The sequence below is a fragment of the Aspergillus tubingensis genome, assembly GCF_013340325.1.
Source record: "Aspergillus tubingensis WU-2223L DNA, scaffold_15, whole genome shotgun sequence".
Classification (NCBI taxonomy): domain Eukaryota; kingdom Fungi; phylum Ascomycota; class Eurotiomycetes; order Eurotiales; family Aspergillaceae; genus Aspergillus; species Aspergillus tubingensis.
In genome coordinates this window covers 111,986-127,310 of record NW_023336289.1, presented here as the reverse complement: position 1 = coordinate 127,310, position 15,325 = coordinate 111,986, and the positions used below count along the sequence as shown (strand labels likewise).

Here is a 15,325-nt window from a genome sequence, read left to right as displayed (position 1 = left end):
GGTTTTAGAAGGAGGAGGAGAGGGGTAAGGTCTGTATTTTGGATACATGCGTACTAGTCTATACTATATTCTAGTAAGATGATCGGATGGTAAGGCTGTGGGTGTCAGCCAACCGGCCCTGGAAATCGGGTTTTGGAAGAGATTAAACCCGCGCAATATGACAGATGACGGACGGATGGATTGATTGATTGTCACTTTCATTTTAAGACTGTGTTAAGATAGCCGTGTGGGAAGGGGAGAAGCCCGGGCTTGCCCACATTCCCGAAGGGGCCGTTGGCTGACTGGAGACTGTCATACCTCAGCCGAGAGTAGGCAGGACGGGCATTTACGCCGGTAAGATAGTAGCGAGCTTGTGAATCTACCTAGGTATGTGGTGGCTGGCTCTACTGTGTATCTATTCCGCTCTGTTCTTCCTCGGTAACACGGGATATGTGGATTTGATAAATTGGGAAAATGCATAACAAACAAACGAAAGGCGTCAGAATACAGGTGGGCATTTGTGCATGTGGATCTCTCCGATGAATACCCAACTTATGGTCAAAGATGGCCTAATGGTATGGTATATAGAGTATATTAACATTATTATGCTAAGGTAGTTTTGGTTTCATAAGACTTTCTTGCGGCATGCTCGTCGGCACCTATGCATAGCTGGCTACGGACCGAGCAAGTTCCACACCGTATGGGTAAGATTATCTAGCATCCGCTCCTCCGACCGAGACCGCGCATGGCAGAAGGGTATCTCAAACCTTCTCTAGTGCTTAGCGGTGACTTTGTCGCCCGTCAGTTTTTCGACTGCTTCCTTGGCCCTGTTCGGGGTAACGGAGACCCACACGTTAGCTCCAGTTCACTCCTCGGTTATCACATGAAGATCGGGGCGCCACCCCCGTAGGAAGTGCTCCGCCCGGGGTATTGATAATGCAAGAGAGGGGAAAGTTTGTTCCACTTACATGTCACCAAGTGCCACCATGCAGACGGTCTGCCAGATTCCCAGACCCACACGGGGAGCCACACCCCGGTACAATCCCTTGATGCCGTTCTGGTCGTAGATGTACTTGGCGGCCTTGCCCACGGTGAGGTTCTTGGGGCGGTTGGGGTCATCAGTCTTGCTCTGCATCTCGACACGGATCACCTCAATGGGCTGGTTCCAGGCAGAGAGACCACCACCGAGACCGGAAGCCAGGATCTTCTCAAACGCGTTGAGCTTCTGACCCTCATCCTTGTTGGTGACCTTGCGAATAGCGGATTCAGCCAGGCGAGAGAAACCGAAGCGGGATCCCCAGTTGGTGGTCTGGCGAATGGCAACGGCGTTGACACCACGGTTGATACCACGAATGCCCTCCTTGCGGTAGATATCCATGAAAGTCGCGAAGGTGCTGGGGGGCTTGACGCCCTGGGCGGCCATCTTGTGCTTGGTGATCTCGACGGTCTTCATGCAGGTACAGAAACCCATGGTCGCGTATGCCTGTGCGATACCACCGACCATACCTCCAGCGATACCGGCGGCGAAGTCGGGCGCACCAAGCACCTTGGCACGGAACTCCGCCTCCGATGCGACGAAGAGGAGGACGGCGCCCTTAGTGGAGGCCTCAATCCAGGCCCACGGAATGAGACCTTGATAATCTAGAGTAAATGACGAGTGTCAGACAATACTACCCCACACTAGTCGGAAAAGCGAAAGCGGAGGAAAGAGCACTCACAACCGAGGATCCCGCCACGGCCCCAAATTCGACCCATAGCACCAGCGAAGCTATCGCCCCGGTTTGCAGCCATGGTCGTCTTGATCACTTCCAGCGGCTATTGAAATGGAGTTAGCATAAGCCGACAATCGCCGCTTCGGTTATTGCTTCGTACCTGACCCAAAGTGGTGACCCTATTCTATGTTAGTTATGAAACACACGGTGCGCTGGAAGAAGCGGGTGAGAAGGGAAAACATACTCAAAGAGGTTCAATCCAGCACCCACTGTAGCAATGCCATCAGAACCAATTTCCTTCAAAACGCTAATCGTCCGGGGTTGTAGCAGATATTACATACGTAGCAGATTGCTGAACTTCACGGGCTTCTTTTCGAGCTGTTTCTGGCCAGTGGCGGCCGTCGCGGCAGTAGCGGTAGACATATCTGACCTTGGGAGCGCTGAAAGGGGCCCTGACCAAGGGAAATCTGGGGGCTTCGTCGCCTTAAGGGATCACGAAGAATCGGAAGGTAGTCTGCGGGTCGGAAACGTCAAGGACGAACGACCAGAAACGAAGTTGGTTTTGGTTGTTTGTGGATGGAAGAAGGTGAGTTCGGAGGTAGGTGACACTGATGAGGAGGACAGGCCAAGTAAGCAGGTAGCTCCGGGGAAGGTATCGAGTATATGTACGGTAGAAGCAGCAGTATGTATGTATGAATGAAGATGAGGGAAGAAGATGAAGGAGAAAAAAGAGGAAAAAGGGAAATTATAAGAAGGATCAACGAGGGGGTGGGACGGCCTTCCAGGTAGAGCATACGTACCTATCAATAAAAGATGGTGGTTTTTTTTCTCCCAATTGCAGGTCAAAGAGTTGCTTTTTTTGTCTGGCGTGGGCGCATCCAAGCACTCCGTACCAAGGAGTACTCCGTAGTAATGAGCACACTCACCACCGCAACAACCAGGAACCCAATGAGATCCAATCACCGCCCGCCATCGGCCGATTGGGGATGGCGCTAAACCTGATCAAGGCACAGCGGCCACTAGCCTGCTTCGGGCCCGGCGGTGAGCCACAGCCGAGGGCTTCAGTTGAGGCCCGGAGCAAACCGGGCTCCCCCCCAACAAACACCCTGGAGCTGCATTCATTTTCCGAAACGGTTGAGAGGGTCGATCGGGGGGACCCACGTCCAGCTGGCCCTGGAATGATAGTAGTCCCAAACTATCTATCTATGGAGTATCTATCTACCTCCTACAATAATAATAATCACATCTAGATTCTGCTACTAACCTACTTGGCACCAAAAAGGGAGAGAGGTAGTCCGGAGTACGGAGTAGTCCCCTCCCTTCCGCCCTCCCCCCATAGCAACCACGATCATGGGAGGATCAGAAGGAGGATCCGCCAGGATCTCTGAATACGCCCGGACTACGGCGCCCGTAGTAGTAGTTACTATGTATATGCTTGTCTCATACGGAGTACTCATCATACTCATCATTCCTTTAGATTTTCCCGGAGTAGACCATTCATTCATATGACTATCTAGTCCTTCTGATCTAAATTCCAGTCTGGCTTACCTCACTCACGGTCCGTAGCTCGTATTGTTCCGCTTGAACGATGGAGTGCTCCGGAGGTCACCAATGGCGCCCCGAACTTCTGCAGTTAGCGTAGGCTGAATAAAGTATCTAAATAAGACAATGTAAAGGTCCAAATCATTCTCCGAACCCTGATTGAAACCCGATGCATCTTCAATTTACCCTGCTGCCTGACTGGCTATGTTGTTCGACGATCAGTCCGCGGAGCTTTTCCACCTTCGGCCTATGATTTGACCGATATGCAGACCTGCAGCCAGCTCGACACTGGTGGCACTAATCACGTATGTTTCTCGACCGCGCCGATCCCCCCCTCTTGACCTCTCCCTGCCTGATGCTTATCTTCGGCATCCGACTTGCAATGTCAGCTTGCCCCTCTTCGTCCCCCTTACGCTTGCTTGTCTGTCACTCCGCGACACAACTATCCCGGGGTCTAATACGAAATAAGAATCAGAAGACGATTGACTTGGAATTTCTCAAGTGCTGTTTGTTACAAGGCCCGCTCGAACCGTGTCCTATCATACATTAATCGAACAAACCCCAACACTTTAAAAATCGTCCCCAGTCACAAAAATACTAAACCAGAACAGGGTAGGCATAATACAAGATGCTGTGTTTATCGTAAAAAGAAATAAGAATCACCTCCGGTTTTTCGTGTCATCCCAAACTCATTTACAGCTTAGCACCAACAAGCTTGGCGAAAGCCTCAGTGCTGTAGGACTTGGGGCGCTCAATGGGGGCACCAAGGGCACGGTCGATGATCAGCTGGGGAAGGACACCCAGAGCACGGGAAACACCGAAGAGGACGGTGTAGTAGTTGGCCTCAGTCAGGCCGTAGTACTGAAGGAGGACACCAGAGTGCTACATACAGGTCAGTACACTGGTCGCGCATGCAACTGGAGCGCAGGTTTATGAGGCAACTTACAGCATCGACGTTGGGGTAGGGGTTCTTGGTCTTGCCGTGCTCGGTCAGGACACCAGGAGCGATCTTGTAGACCTGGCTGACCAGCTTGAACATGGGGTCATCGGGCAGCTTGCGAAGAGCAAACTCGCGCTGAGACACGTAGCGGGGGTCGGTCTTACGAAGGACGGCGTGACCGTATCCGGGAACGACCTGGCCGGCGTTCAGGGTGGACCAGAGGTAGTTCTTGATGGCCTCGTCGCTGAGGTCGTTGCCAATGGCGGCCTTCATCTTGGTGAGCCAGTTAAGGACTTCCTGGTTGGCCCTGTGCGATTGGAAAAAGAAAACATTAGCGAGATCGCTTCGATTTGATGGAAACCGAAAGAATTTGAAACTTACAATCCGTGGAGAGGACCAGCCAGACCGTTCAGACCAGCGGCGAGAGAGAGCATGGGGGAGCTCAGAGCGCTACCAACAAGGTGGGTGGTGTGAGCACTGACGTTGCCACCCTCGTGGTCGGAGTGGATGGTCAGGTAAAGACGCATGAGCTCAACGAAGTCGTTGTTGTCGCCGTAGCCGAGCTGGTTGGCCAAGTTGTAGGAGTAATCCTTGTCCTTCTGGATAGGAGCGACCTTGCCATCCTTGAAGACGTTGCGGTAGATCTTGGCAGCGATGGTGGGCAGCTTGGCAATGAGGTCCATGGAGTCCTCGAAGGTGTAGTTCCAGTAGTCCTTCTTGTTGATACCCTTGGCATAGGCCTTGGCGAAGGCAGACTCGTGCTCAAGAGCGGTGACGGCCAGAGAGAACTGGGACATGGGGTGGAGGGTGCTGGGGCAGCGGTCGATGAGCTCCTCAATGAACTTGGGGAGGTCGGAGCGGGCAGCCCACTCAGCAGACAGGTCGCGGACCTGCTGCTCAGTAGGGATCTCGCCAGTCAAGAGGAGCCAGAAGAGACCCTCAGGAAGAGGCTCCTGACCACCGGGAGCCTTGGGGAGGAGCTCCTGGCACTCGGGGATCTAAAGTACTGTCAGTATAAATTTCGAATAGTTCTTCGGTTGTTCGCAACTTACGGTACGGCCACGGAAACGGATACCCTCCTCAGAGTCGAGGACGGAACCCTATCGAAGTCAGTTAGACAGTCTCCTCAAGATTTATTGACCAGGTCCTCATCATACCTCCCACACGAGGCACTTAACACCACGGGCACCACCATAGGCCTGGTCAAGAGTGACCTCGCCGATGACCTTGCTGCCGTGCTCCCTACAAACATTGATTGACTGGTTAACAAGGCCTGCTGTAGAGAAAAGGGTCGGACGGGGAGCTGTGCGTACTTGCGGAGCTTCTTGACCTTCTCGAGCTCGGCAGGGAGCTTCTCAGCGAAAGTCTCCTTCAAGGACTATAAACCAGAGAAGCATCAGTATGAATATTCGAGGAATGATTGTTATCGAGGTAGAACGAACCTTGGCCTTGCCGGTAGAGTAGCAGCGCAGGCCATTGAAGGCAGCAGACTGAACAACCGGCTTAGCGGCAATGGAGGAGGAACGGAGAGCAGAGGTGCCCAGTCTCAAGGTGGAAGCCATGGCGAATGTGAACAACTTGCAGTAAGTTGAGTGGTTGGAAGGAAAGAAAGAGAGGAGAGAAAGAGGGTATATCAGGACACGGTAGGAGAAAAGAAAAAGGAAGATGGGCCGCACGGTGTTCCCAAGTTATGGAGAAGCTCTTTTGCGCGGCCCTTTTTTTCCATCTGGCCGTACTAATACAGCCGGTACGCGGACTGTACGGTAACGCACGGCAACGCCGTGCGGTAATGGTGGGCGGCTGTATCTTACGGTCACACTAGTCTCAACCCGGCCGATGTCCCGAGTCTGAGCCAGGATTTCGGCGCGCTTTTCAGCGGCAATCAGAAGGATCCATCATGTTTTGGTGGTGACCCTTACCCGCTTGATTCCGTTGTACGGAACGGAGTCCGGAGTAAAATCCTCTCTTTCCTTGCGTTTTGTTTCTTGGTCTGCGTGTACTTTTACGCTATGTATTTACTATTACAACCTTTAGAGTTCTACCCATGTCATTCTTTCATACTTGCTCGAGCTTATGCGTGTCCGTTCAAAAGCAAAGCCCAGAGCTGTCAATTGTGATCAAACGGTCAACCATGCATGTGTTGGAATATAGATATAGGCACTGTAATGCCGCCTCGGGCTACTATTATTGTGACGATCATCGGCGCCGTCTCATCCGTAAACGGAGTGCCACAGTAGAGCTGTTGGTCCATGGCTAGTGACGTCGGCAGTCGCCATCTCATCCACAATTTTGCCCACCCATTGAGTTTCCATGGGCACGGATTTCCCCAGCCATAACAACAATACAAGTATGTAGTGGTATTACCTTACACACCTTGCTCGACATATATAAGTTCAGACCTTTATTACTCATGATTGAAGATTTGCATGGTCACAAGGGGTACTAGTACAAACTGTGAAGGATACTCGTGATTGCGGTTGGAAAGTGAAGTAAGCAGTAAGGGAAAGTATCCAAATTCCTGAGTCCTAGCCTGTAAGAACTAAGAACAGAGTTCTCATGGTTAACTACTTGATAAGTGTCTCCGTTGTAAATGTTTCCAGGGGTTAATGGAGTACTCTGTAAGGTTTCTCAAACGGTGGGACGGTCATCATTTGTTGTGTAGAAAATCGGTTACCTAACATGATGGGGAAGCCTAGCGCATTACCTCATTCGACTCACCGAACTGCGATTCATGCACTTGTTTCATGCTTTGGCGGGACTTATGTAAGGATTGCATATCTCGTTCAAAAAATGCAAATCACGTGTTACTATACAGATATGGCAGCCTGAGGCAAAAGAAAAGAAAAATGGCTGGGCATACCCGGCTCACTCACTTGTTTTTAGGTGTTGCTGCCCGTTCGAGCCTAGCGCAGATATATGCTGATTTTTCTCCTCACCTGACTGACCACCTTTACTACCTTCAACGAAATCCCTTCCCTTTCAACTCCCTTTCTATCCTTTCTTCATCTCTTCTGCACCGTTTCTCATCCACCCACTCTTTTCTGCAGCAAAGTCGGCAACTCTGTAATATCCGCCTTTGCATCTTTTTTGTTGCGCTCAGCTCTTCGCTTTTTTTAGGTCGTACTCTGTACACGTACTCGTTCGCGAGTTGCAAGGCCCTGGACAGCATCGCTTGGCTGTGCTCCAGCTGTAGGCGGAAGGCCCCCCTGGTCACCAGAGTACGCTCGTGGAGTCTGTAGTGACACGACCAGAAGTCCGCTTAGGAAATCACTTTTCCATCATATTTGGGAGGCCACGACCCTGCAGGTTGCTGATATTCCTCTCTTAAGCATCACCGCCACCTTAGCTGCGCTGGATCTCCCAGTAGTAACAGCTCATTGGGAACTTGGTACTATCCGGTCGCGTTTACCATATACTTGAAAAGCGATAGTCTAAACAGAAACCTGTTGCGTGTATCCTGTTCTCCCCGTACTGGATTCGAGTCAACACCCAAAAATCTCGTCCACCATGTCGTCTGCTGTAGCAGAACTGGATAACTACCTCCAGTCTATGCTGGCACTCAAGCCCCCGGGTGTCTCAGGCTCTAAGATCAACAGTATTACATCGCTTTGCACGGCAAACGTTCAGGTATTACTTTCCACTTCCGCCATTATCATCAAAACGCTTCATCAATAGAATCTCATGCTAATTTATGGTTCTTCTCTTGTCACAGAATGAATCCGTTCTCATCCAGAAGATCTATACACACTTCAAGAAGGCACCAGGAACACACAAATTGGGCGTACTCTATGTCGTAGACTCTGTAACTCGACAATGGGTAGAAGCAGCGCGCAAGGCAGGACAGCCATCCGGTAGTGCTGCTCCCGATGGTACTTTCGCCGCTGGTGTCAACAGAGTGACCGAATTGCTACCTGTCCTCATGACGGACATCATAAACAACGCTCCTGAAGATCAAAAGGTACGCTCTAGATGCAATACGCATATTATATCATCAAACATTCACAGTGGCCGCGGGCAAGCATATGGCCGATAGGAAGCCGGGGTTTGCTTTGAAGAAACCCTTGGTGGTGGCCTGCTTTAAGAGTTGATATCCGTATCTCCTGCTGTATAGCCCAAGCTGCCATGCATAGTATTCGTGGCCGCTGTGCTCCCTTCCCCCTCTCTGCCTCGTTTTTCTCTTCTATCGTTGTCTGGTGACGAATAGTCCAACTTACGTATACGTCCGCCTCTCCTTATAGGAAAAAATCAAGAAACTGGTCGACATTTGGGAACGGGGCTATACTTTCCCTGCTCCCATGCTTGCCTCGTTCAAGGAGAAGTTAAACGCACCCCCATCACAAAGTAAGCAATATTATCCCCTCCAGCTGATGCGTCCTTGTATCTCGGCGTGGTCAAGCCGAGCGGCCCTCTAGAACCGCCTGTCTTCACTTGACTTGGAAAATTGTCCTGGTATAGTCTCTAATCGTTCTTCTTTTATCTGCTGTCTAGATGTGGAATCCACTACCCCGGAAGGCTCGCCAGCACCCAACTACATGCCGCTGGGAGGTCAACAGCAGCCGCTTAACGGTGTGCCTTCGACCACTTCTGCTCAACAGGCGCCAGACACCTCCAGTATTCTAAAGGCCCTGGCCGACATGGCCAAGCAGAACACAACAGCCCCCGCAGCCCCGGCCGTGGCGGCACAGACTAACCCTCTTAATGCTCTGACCCAGCAAAGTACGGTTCCGCAGCCCGCGTCATCATCCGTAGACCAGGCTTCACAGGGCCCGAATGGACAGGCTGGTGTAAACCCGTATGCTGCTGGAAGCATGGCGACCCCGTTCGCGGGATTGAGTAGCGTTGCTCAAAACCCGGCATTGGTGCCGCCGCCGCCGCAGACCCAGAGCCAGAACCACACCCCCAACCCGTTGGCAGCAGCGCAAAACCCACTGGCCGCGCTACTGCCGCAGGCGACTGCAGCTCCGGCTCAGCCGACTGCCCCGATCGGGCCTGATGCACTGCAGCAGCAGCTCCAGCTCCTGCAATTGCTGGCTGCCCAAGGCATTCCTCAAGAGCAGTGGGCCACAGCCCTGCAGATTCTCAGCCTGTCCAATGCCGCCGGTATGGGTGGAATGACCGCCGGCCAGGCTCCTCCGCCTTTCAATCTGCCCGGTCAGCCCGTTGCCAACGCTTGGGGCGCTCGGCCCGACTCCCAGTCACGTGAATTCGACCGGGACCGTGAGCGTGATCGCGATTACATGCGCTCCCCTCCTGGCCAGTACCGCCGCCGTTCTCGCTCCCCCGGTTGGGACAGACGTCGTGAAGCCTCCCCTCCTCGTCGTCGTGACAGCCCTGTCTATGGTGAGTACCATGGCGACTCCCCGGGACGTCGTGGTGGAGACCCGCGCGGTCGCAGAGGAAATGAGTATCGCCAGCGCAGTCCTCCTGGACGCCGTCGTCGCACTCCTTCTCCTCCTCGCAAGGATCCTACCCTACCTCCCCCAGGCCCTAAGTTCATCGAGTGGGATTACTCCATTGGCCAAGGGAACATTAAAGGTTGGTTTCTGCCCATACTTATCTTATCCCCTTCCTGAAGCCAATCAGGCAAAAACAAAGTTCGTGATTGCTAACTGGCCGTTGTATAGTCCTGAGTCGTACCCTTTTCGTTGGTGGTGTTACGTACGTTTTCCCTCCCATACCCCTCTCAAGTAACTACTGGACTACGTATTAACATACGCTTAGGTCTTCTGAGGCGCATCTCCGCTCTCTCTTTAGCAAGTTTGGCATCGTCCAGACATGCATCGTCAACATTGACAAGCGTCATGCTTTCATCAAGATGATCAGCCGTCAGGATGCCGTCATGGCACGGGATGGCATGGAATCCTACAAGTCCGGTGACATGCAGCTCAGGGTAAGCTCTCAACTTTTTTCCCGTCATGTTCTTTCTCAGCTAACTCATATCATAGACTCGATGGGGTGTGGGATTCGGTCCTCGTGACTGCAGCGATTACCAAACAGGCATCAGTGTGATTCCGATTGAAAGACTTACGGAGGCTGATCGGAAATGGATGCTCACCGCGGAATATGGCGGCACTGGCGGAAGGACCATCGAGTCTGGAATGGTCGTCGAGGAGCCCGACATTGAGATCGGCGCTGGTGTCTCCTCCAAAGGTTTGTTAGCACCATGTCTACTCTGATTGACCACGAAGCTAATGATTTTCAACAGCTATCAGCAGAAGAATTGCTACCGACACTGGCGGCAAGCGTGGACCTGTCTCTTCCCGCACGCAGCAGGACCGATTCCGTCGGCCAGAACGCGATGGACCTGCCAACGGGATGGGCATGGGTGGCTCGGTGGAGCGGGAGATTCCCAATGCCAACAATGTCGGTGTCCCGCCTGCAGTGCCTGGCTTCGGCTTCTCATTCCCCGGCATGCCCATGTTCCCTCCCGGCTTTATGATGGGAGGAGCACAAGCTGGAGCTGGCGGTGCGGCACAGCCGCCTCCTCCAGGCCAAGGAAGCAATTAGCTATGAAGCATGCTATTCCAACGACGATTAGCCCCTGCTCTCCATCATCTCGTTCTTCCCTTGTTTTGATACCACTATTTTCTCTTCGTCTCTTCTTCCCATTTGTCTCTCTATCTCTTTTCTCCTTCTTTCTCCTCTGCAACGTTCTCATGTAAATCTGTTTCCGCACACCCCCAAAAATAATCGGCGTTGGCGCTTTCGTATTCATTGTTCAGCGGAAGGCATACGCTTTATGAGTGGGCGTTCTCAGGGCGGGTCAAGAGCACAGCATCTCCCATGTGGCTCCACAATGTATCCCCCCTATGTCTTTGTTGCTTCAATTCTTCGCATAAACAGACATATCGACACACAGCGCTTTTTGGAGAAGTGAGTGGACCGAAGTTCGCTGGCTCGAACACTTGCTGAACCATTCAGCGTCTAAGTTTACCTGATCTGTTTCCTTACACTTCTTGCTTCTTTCTTGTCTTCCCTATCTACCTGTATTCACAACCCGCTCAGGTGGCTCTTGTGATGTGATGTATTACTTTCCCGTGTTTTCCTCCTTTGCTTTTTCCTTCTATTAAACGAATTGCTAGTTGGCTGATAACCGCTTCTCGTGTGTCTCTTCTGCACCTGCGTTTCCAACTCTTTTCCTTCTTCGCTTCCTGTGCATAATTGACCTCCCACTTATTTACCTAAATTCATAAGTTCTGAGATCGGATCTATCACTTTTCTTGTATAATATCGTAGACATCAACGTTCTTGGGCAATTGGTACGCACTGCTCGCTGCTTCTGTAGTCAGTTTGAAAGCAAAATTACGAGCTAGTATATGATGAATGGTCGCTACGTATTAGGTTCTGGGTTCTTATCTTACCCATCCAGTGTCTGCTTGCCCGTAGTCTATAACTCAGCCTTGTAGTAAACTGTGATGCAGGCGCTCCATCCAGGCGGCCTTATTAGACATTGTCTTTTTCCTTTACTATCTTGATTTGAGTATCTTATTAGGATTCTACGAAGGGCCCGCTCGCTATTGAAAACTAGCTGCTTCATATTGGTATCATCTCAATATCGTCAGAATAGATCATGGATGTGTCTGTTCCCGCCTGTGCAATGGGATTCCTCAGTGCCTGCCCATGCGCGTTGTCGCTTAGGGGTCTGCGCTCTGGTGTCTGATTCGACCCAATCCCCAAGTCCCTATGCAATGAGCGCAGAACCAGCCACTGCCTCTCCAGCCAGACTTCAAGAGTTCAAATTTAACCAGCGAAAGCATAGTTTACAGAGCACTAGCAGCCTTGAACGACTGCTCAAAGTCGGCAATAATATCATCGATATGCTCAGTACCCACCGAGATGCGGATTCCATCCTCAGTGACTCCTGAGTCAATGCGTTCCTGCACGGTAAGCTGTTCATGAGTTGTGGACCAAGGGTGAATAGCGAGGGTCTTCATATCCCCAACACTGTAGAAGACATGATTAGCAGCCGAAGCTTTCAGATGAGTCCAGCCCCACCGCAGTTGGACTTACTTTGCGAGATTGCTGATCAGCTTAAAGCCGTCAACTACCTGACTGCCTGCGGCGGCACCTCCCTTGACCCCGAAAGAAAGAACGCCACCAAAGCCATGCTTGAGATAGCGCTTCGCTGTCTCATGGCTTGGGTGGTCCTCCAATCCTGGGTATGAGACCCAAGAGACGTTTTCATTCTTGCGAAGCCAATTGGCCAGTATTATAGCATTGCTTGCATGTCTCTCGGCACGTAAACTCAAGGTCTCGATGCCGAGGAGAAGCTGTTGCGCAGCAAAAGGGTTCAGAGCTGATCCAAGATCTCTCAATATCTCCACACGCACCCGAATGGCAAAAGCAAGGGGGCCAAAGGTTTCCCAGAACTTCAAGCCATGGTAGCCTTCGGAAGGTTCAACAAATTGTGGGAAGCGTGCTGCATTCTTTCCCCAGTCAAACTTTCCACTGTCAACAACTACACCAGCAACAGTGGTGCCGTGACCTCCAATCCACTTGGTGGCGCTGTGTACAATAATGTCGGCGCCGTGCTCAATGGGACGGCAATAATAGCCGCCGGCGCCGAATGTATTGTCGACCTATATAGCACCCTAATATAAGTTGCAAATCCTCTTGCCGAATTTATACGAGGGCCCTAAAATATACACTTACCACTAGGGGCACGCCCTTTTCGTGGGCTACCTTGGCGATGGCTTCGAAATCGGGTACATTATAGCGGGGGTTTCCGATAGTTTCAACGTAAACAGCCTTCGTACGGTCGTCAATGGCTGCAGCTATGGCCTCCGGGCTGTCTCCCTGGACGAACTTGGTTGTAATTCCCAATCGAGGGAATAAAACTTTGAATTGGTTATAAGTGCCACCGTACAGGTTACTGGTGGACACGATATTATCGCCAGCATGGGCAAGGGCAGATATGGCCATGAACTGCGCAGATTGACCCGAAGAGGCGGCGACGGCTGCGATACCACCTTCTAGGGCAGCGATACGTTTCTCGAAGACATCTACAGTGGGCTGTTTATTTCTTCTAGGTTAGTTGATACTAGAACTAGCAATTGATGCAATGCTTATAAGGGGAGTAAAGACTAGACTCACGTTCATAATCCGACTATAGATGTTGCCAAACTCTTTGAGACCAAAGAGTCTGGCGCCATGTGCGGAGTCATTGAAGGTGTAGGACTAACAGAGACCTGATCAGAATCGACTGCACATGATACCAGATCTTGAAGATATTGGCTTACCGTGGTTGCATAAATTGGTACTGCTCGCGAATGGGTCTCAGAATCTGGTTCATGACTTGATAGAGAGCAATGTCAGCACGAGGATCTGGTGTGACAGGTCGATGGAGGGGTCGGTATGCACATACCCCGCATGAAGCTGTAAAGTTTCGAAATGGGGCTGCTTAGATTCGGACATGTTGCTGCTATTCAATGGGACGCTATCCTTCAGATTGTATACTTCCAAGTAAAACAAGGACTAAACAGGGAGGACAATGAGGGGACAAATTGGCTGAGGTGGGAGAAGTATAATGGGAACAGTTAGTGACATGGAAACGACACATGCTCGCTATTGTGGTAGATCTACCGACGACTAAAGCAATTGGCGACGACGATGGCGTGATTCGATGGAGCAAGAACAAAGGAGGAGAAGGGAAAAGGCGGGGGAGGCGACGAACCCAGTTTAGTAAGTACTACTAAGTAGTAAGTACAGTAGTACTCGGACCTGATCAGATGCGCCATGTTATTAGTGGTCTAAGTGCTTCTAAGTCCTTCTCCTGCATGTCTATGGAGATACTAATATGCCACCAACATAGATTGATTAACATGGAGTACGAATTTGTCGTGGGATCTCCTATAGTATTGAGAGTATATACACTCACTCACTTGGCTCATCCGGGCGCTAAAAGCGATGAGGCCCACATGTTGAACCGGACGTGCCTGATTTCTCCGCCCCAAAATCTTTCCAACAACTGCATGCAGGCTCAGTCAATCTGCCCTGTGGGCATAGCTATCTACTTACTACCTACAGATCGGTTCCTGGGAGGGGAAATTGTACCTTGTATATTACTTAAAAATTTATAATATTGGGCCCAGGACGATGATATAAATGGATACATTGTACAAGAATCTACGTTTGCGTCATTTTTAACAACACAGCCAACGCGGGGGATCTCCGTCTCCTAGCCCTCATATACGCTATGCTAGCACTAATTATGGTACGTAGTTGCTGCCTATAAGTCCTTGCAACTAATGGAGGGAATGTGCAATCGGCATCATGTGTTTAGCCCTCAGGGTCCAGGTGGCATCCCTTGGCAGTGTCTAGTACGTAGTGCCACTAATTCACTAGGCAGACATCTCAGCCCTGTTTGACACAGTACAAACCAACTTTTTATGTTAGTTTATTATTTTTCCCTCTTACTATTTCTTACTATTTCAAAAAGTATCTTATGAGATCATCGCCTTCTTGGCCTTTTTCACTAGTCACCAATCCTAGCAAGTCGTTGGACCGAGGCACTCGCGGCCAGAGAGGCAGCCCGTCCCGTTCATCCCAGCATTGCAGGCAGATTCACAAGCTCACTGAGTTTCCTCATATTTTAGCTTCGTTATAGCGTCGGGATCTGCGACTGATGCTGCAGGCGCCGCGAATCAAAAAGTTTCAATACGAGATGGCCCTCCGAATAATGACGGTATCGTCTTTCCAGGTAATTATTCTGCTGTGTACTTAAGTACACTACTTTGCTTGGATGGGCAGGCAGCTCCGAATCTCCCCAGCCCAACTGGCGGTCTGAGAGATTCGTTGGACTCTTGTTACTGCGCCACAAAGTCGCCTAATCAAGATTGAAAAACATAAAGTCTTCGGCCTGCATGTGTGTGCGTGCGGGTGTGCATTATCGCTGGTTCTCTCAAACGTTGAAGAAGGGACAGAAATAGCACAAGTCAAGCAAGGTACCTAGAAAGGTCAGTCACTGCCTGTTCGTCAGCCCACTCACACCCACGTCACAGCCTTAAGCGCACACTGGCTTGAGAACTTGAAACAGCGTCCGCCTGTGCAACAGCATGTGACTTGCCATCGTTCAGGTGCTATGCGCTCATAATAGTTCTCTCCGTCCAACGTATATGAAGATCATTCCTGCCCTCCACACCATTCGTTTTTC

At 51.0% G+C, this 15,325-nt stretch overlaps 4 protein-coding genes across 4 annotated transcripts; 1 reads left to right on the top strand and 3 right to left on the bottom strand.

Annotated features, from left to right (window-relative positions):
* Positions 1 to 751: 751 nt before the first annotated feature.
* cocA (putative mitochondrial DNA replication protein (Yhm2)) lies at positions 752 to 2,114 on the bottom strand (the record flags this gene model as incomplete). The annotated part of the gene is made up of 6 exons (XM_035505971.1): positions 752 to 806; positions 948 to 1,620; positions 1,698 to 1,794; positions 1,852 to 1,870; positions 1,936 to 1,960; positions 2,033 to 2,114. 6 exons carry the CDS (start codon positions 2,112 to 2,114, stop codon positions 752 to 754), a joined length of 951 nt encoding a protein of 316 aa, XP_035361864.1.
* Positions 2,115 to 3,926: 1,812 nt separating this feature from the next.
* On the bottom strand, positions 3,927 to 5,735 carry cit1 (citrate (Si)-synthase CIT1; the record flags this gene model as incomplete). The annotated part of the gene is made up of 7 exons (XM_035505970.1): positions 3,927 to 4,115; positions 4,180 to 4,480; positions 4,555 to 5,171; positions 5,226 to 5,273; positions 5,331 to 5,415; positions 5,487 to 5,551; positions 5,616 to 5,735. The coding sequence occupies 7 exons, from the start codon at positions 5,733 to 5,735 to the stop codon at positions 3,927 to 3,929; spliced, it is 1,425 nt and encodes a 474-aa protein (XP_035361863.1).
* Positions 5,736 to 7,680: 1,945 nt separating this feature from the next.
* Positions 7,681 to 10,680, top strand: AtWU_10867 (Nrd1 complex RNA-binding subunit; the record flags this gene model as incomplete). Its single annotated transcript, XM_035505969.1, has 8 exons — positions 7,681 to 7,800; positions 7,886 to 8,131; positions 8,412 to 8,514; positions 8,662 to 9,708; positions 9,798 to 9,831; positions 9,895 to 10,063; positions 10,119 to 10,323; positions 10,379 to 10,680. 8 exons carry the CDS (start codon positions 7,681 to 7,683, stop codon positions 10,678 to 10,680), a joined length of 2,226 nt encoding a protein of 741 aa, XP_035361862.1.
* A 1,253-nt stretch (positions 10,681 to 11,933) lies between these two features.
* AtWU_10866 (O-acetylhomoserine aminocarboxypropyltransferase/cysteine synthase family protein) lies at positions 11,934 to 13,587 on the bottom strand (the record flags this gene model as incomplete). Its single annotated transcript, XM_035505968.1, has 6 exons — positions 11,934 to 12,117; positions 12,184 to 12,752; positions 12,826 to 13,185; positions 13,267 to 13,350; positions 13,413 to 13,467; positions 13,538 to 13,587. The coding sequence occupies 6 exons, from the start codon at positions 13,585 to 13,587 to the stop codon at positions 11,934 to 11,936; spliced, it is 1,302 nt and encodes a 433-aa protein (XP_035361861.1).
* Between the last annotated feature and the right edge of the window lie 1,738 nt (positions 13,588 to 15,325).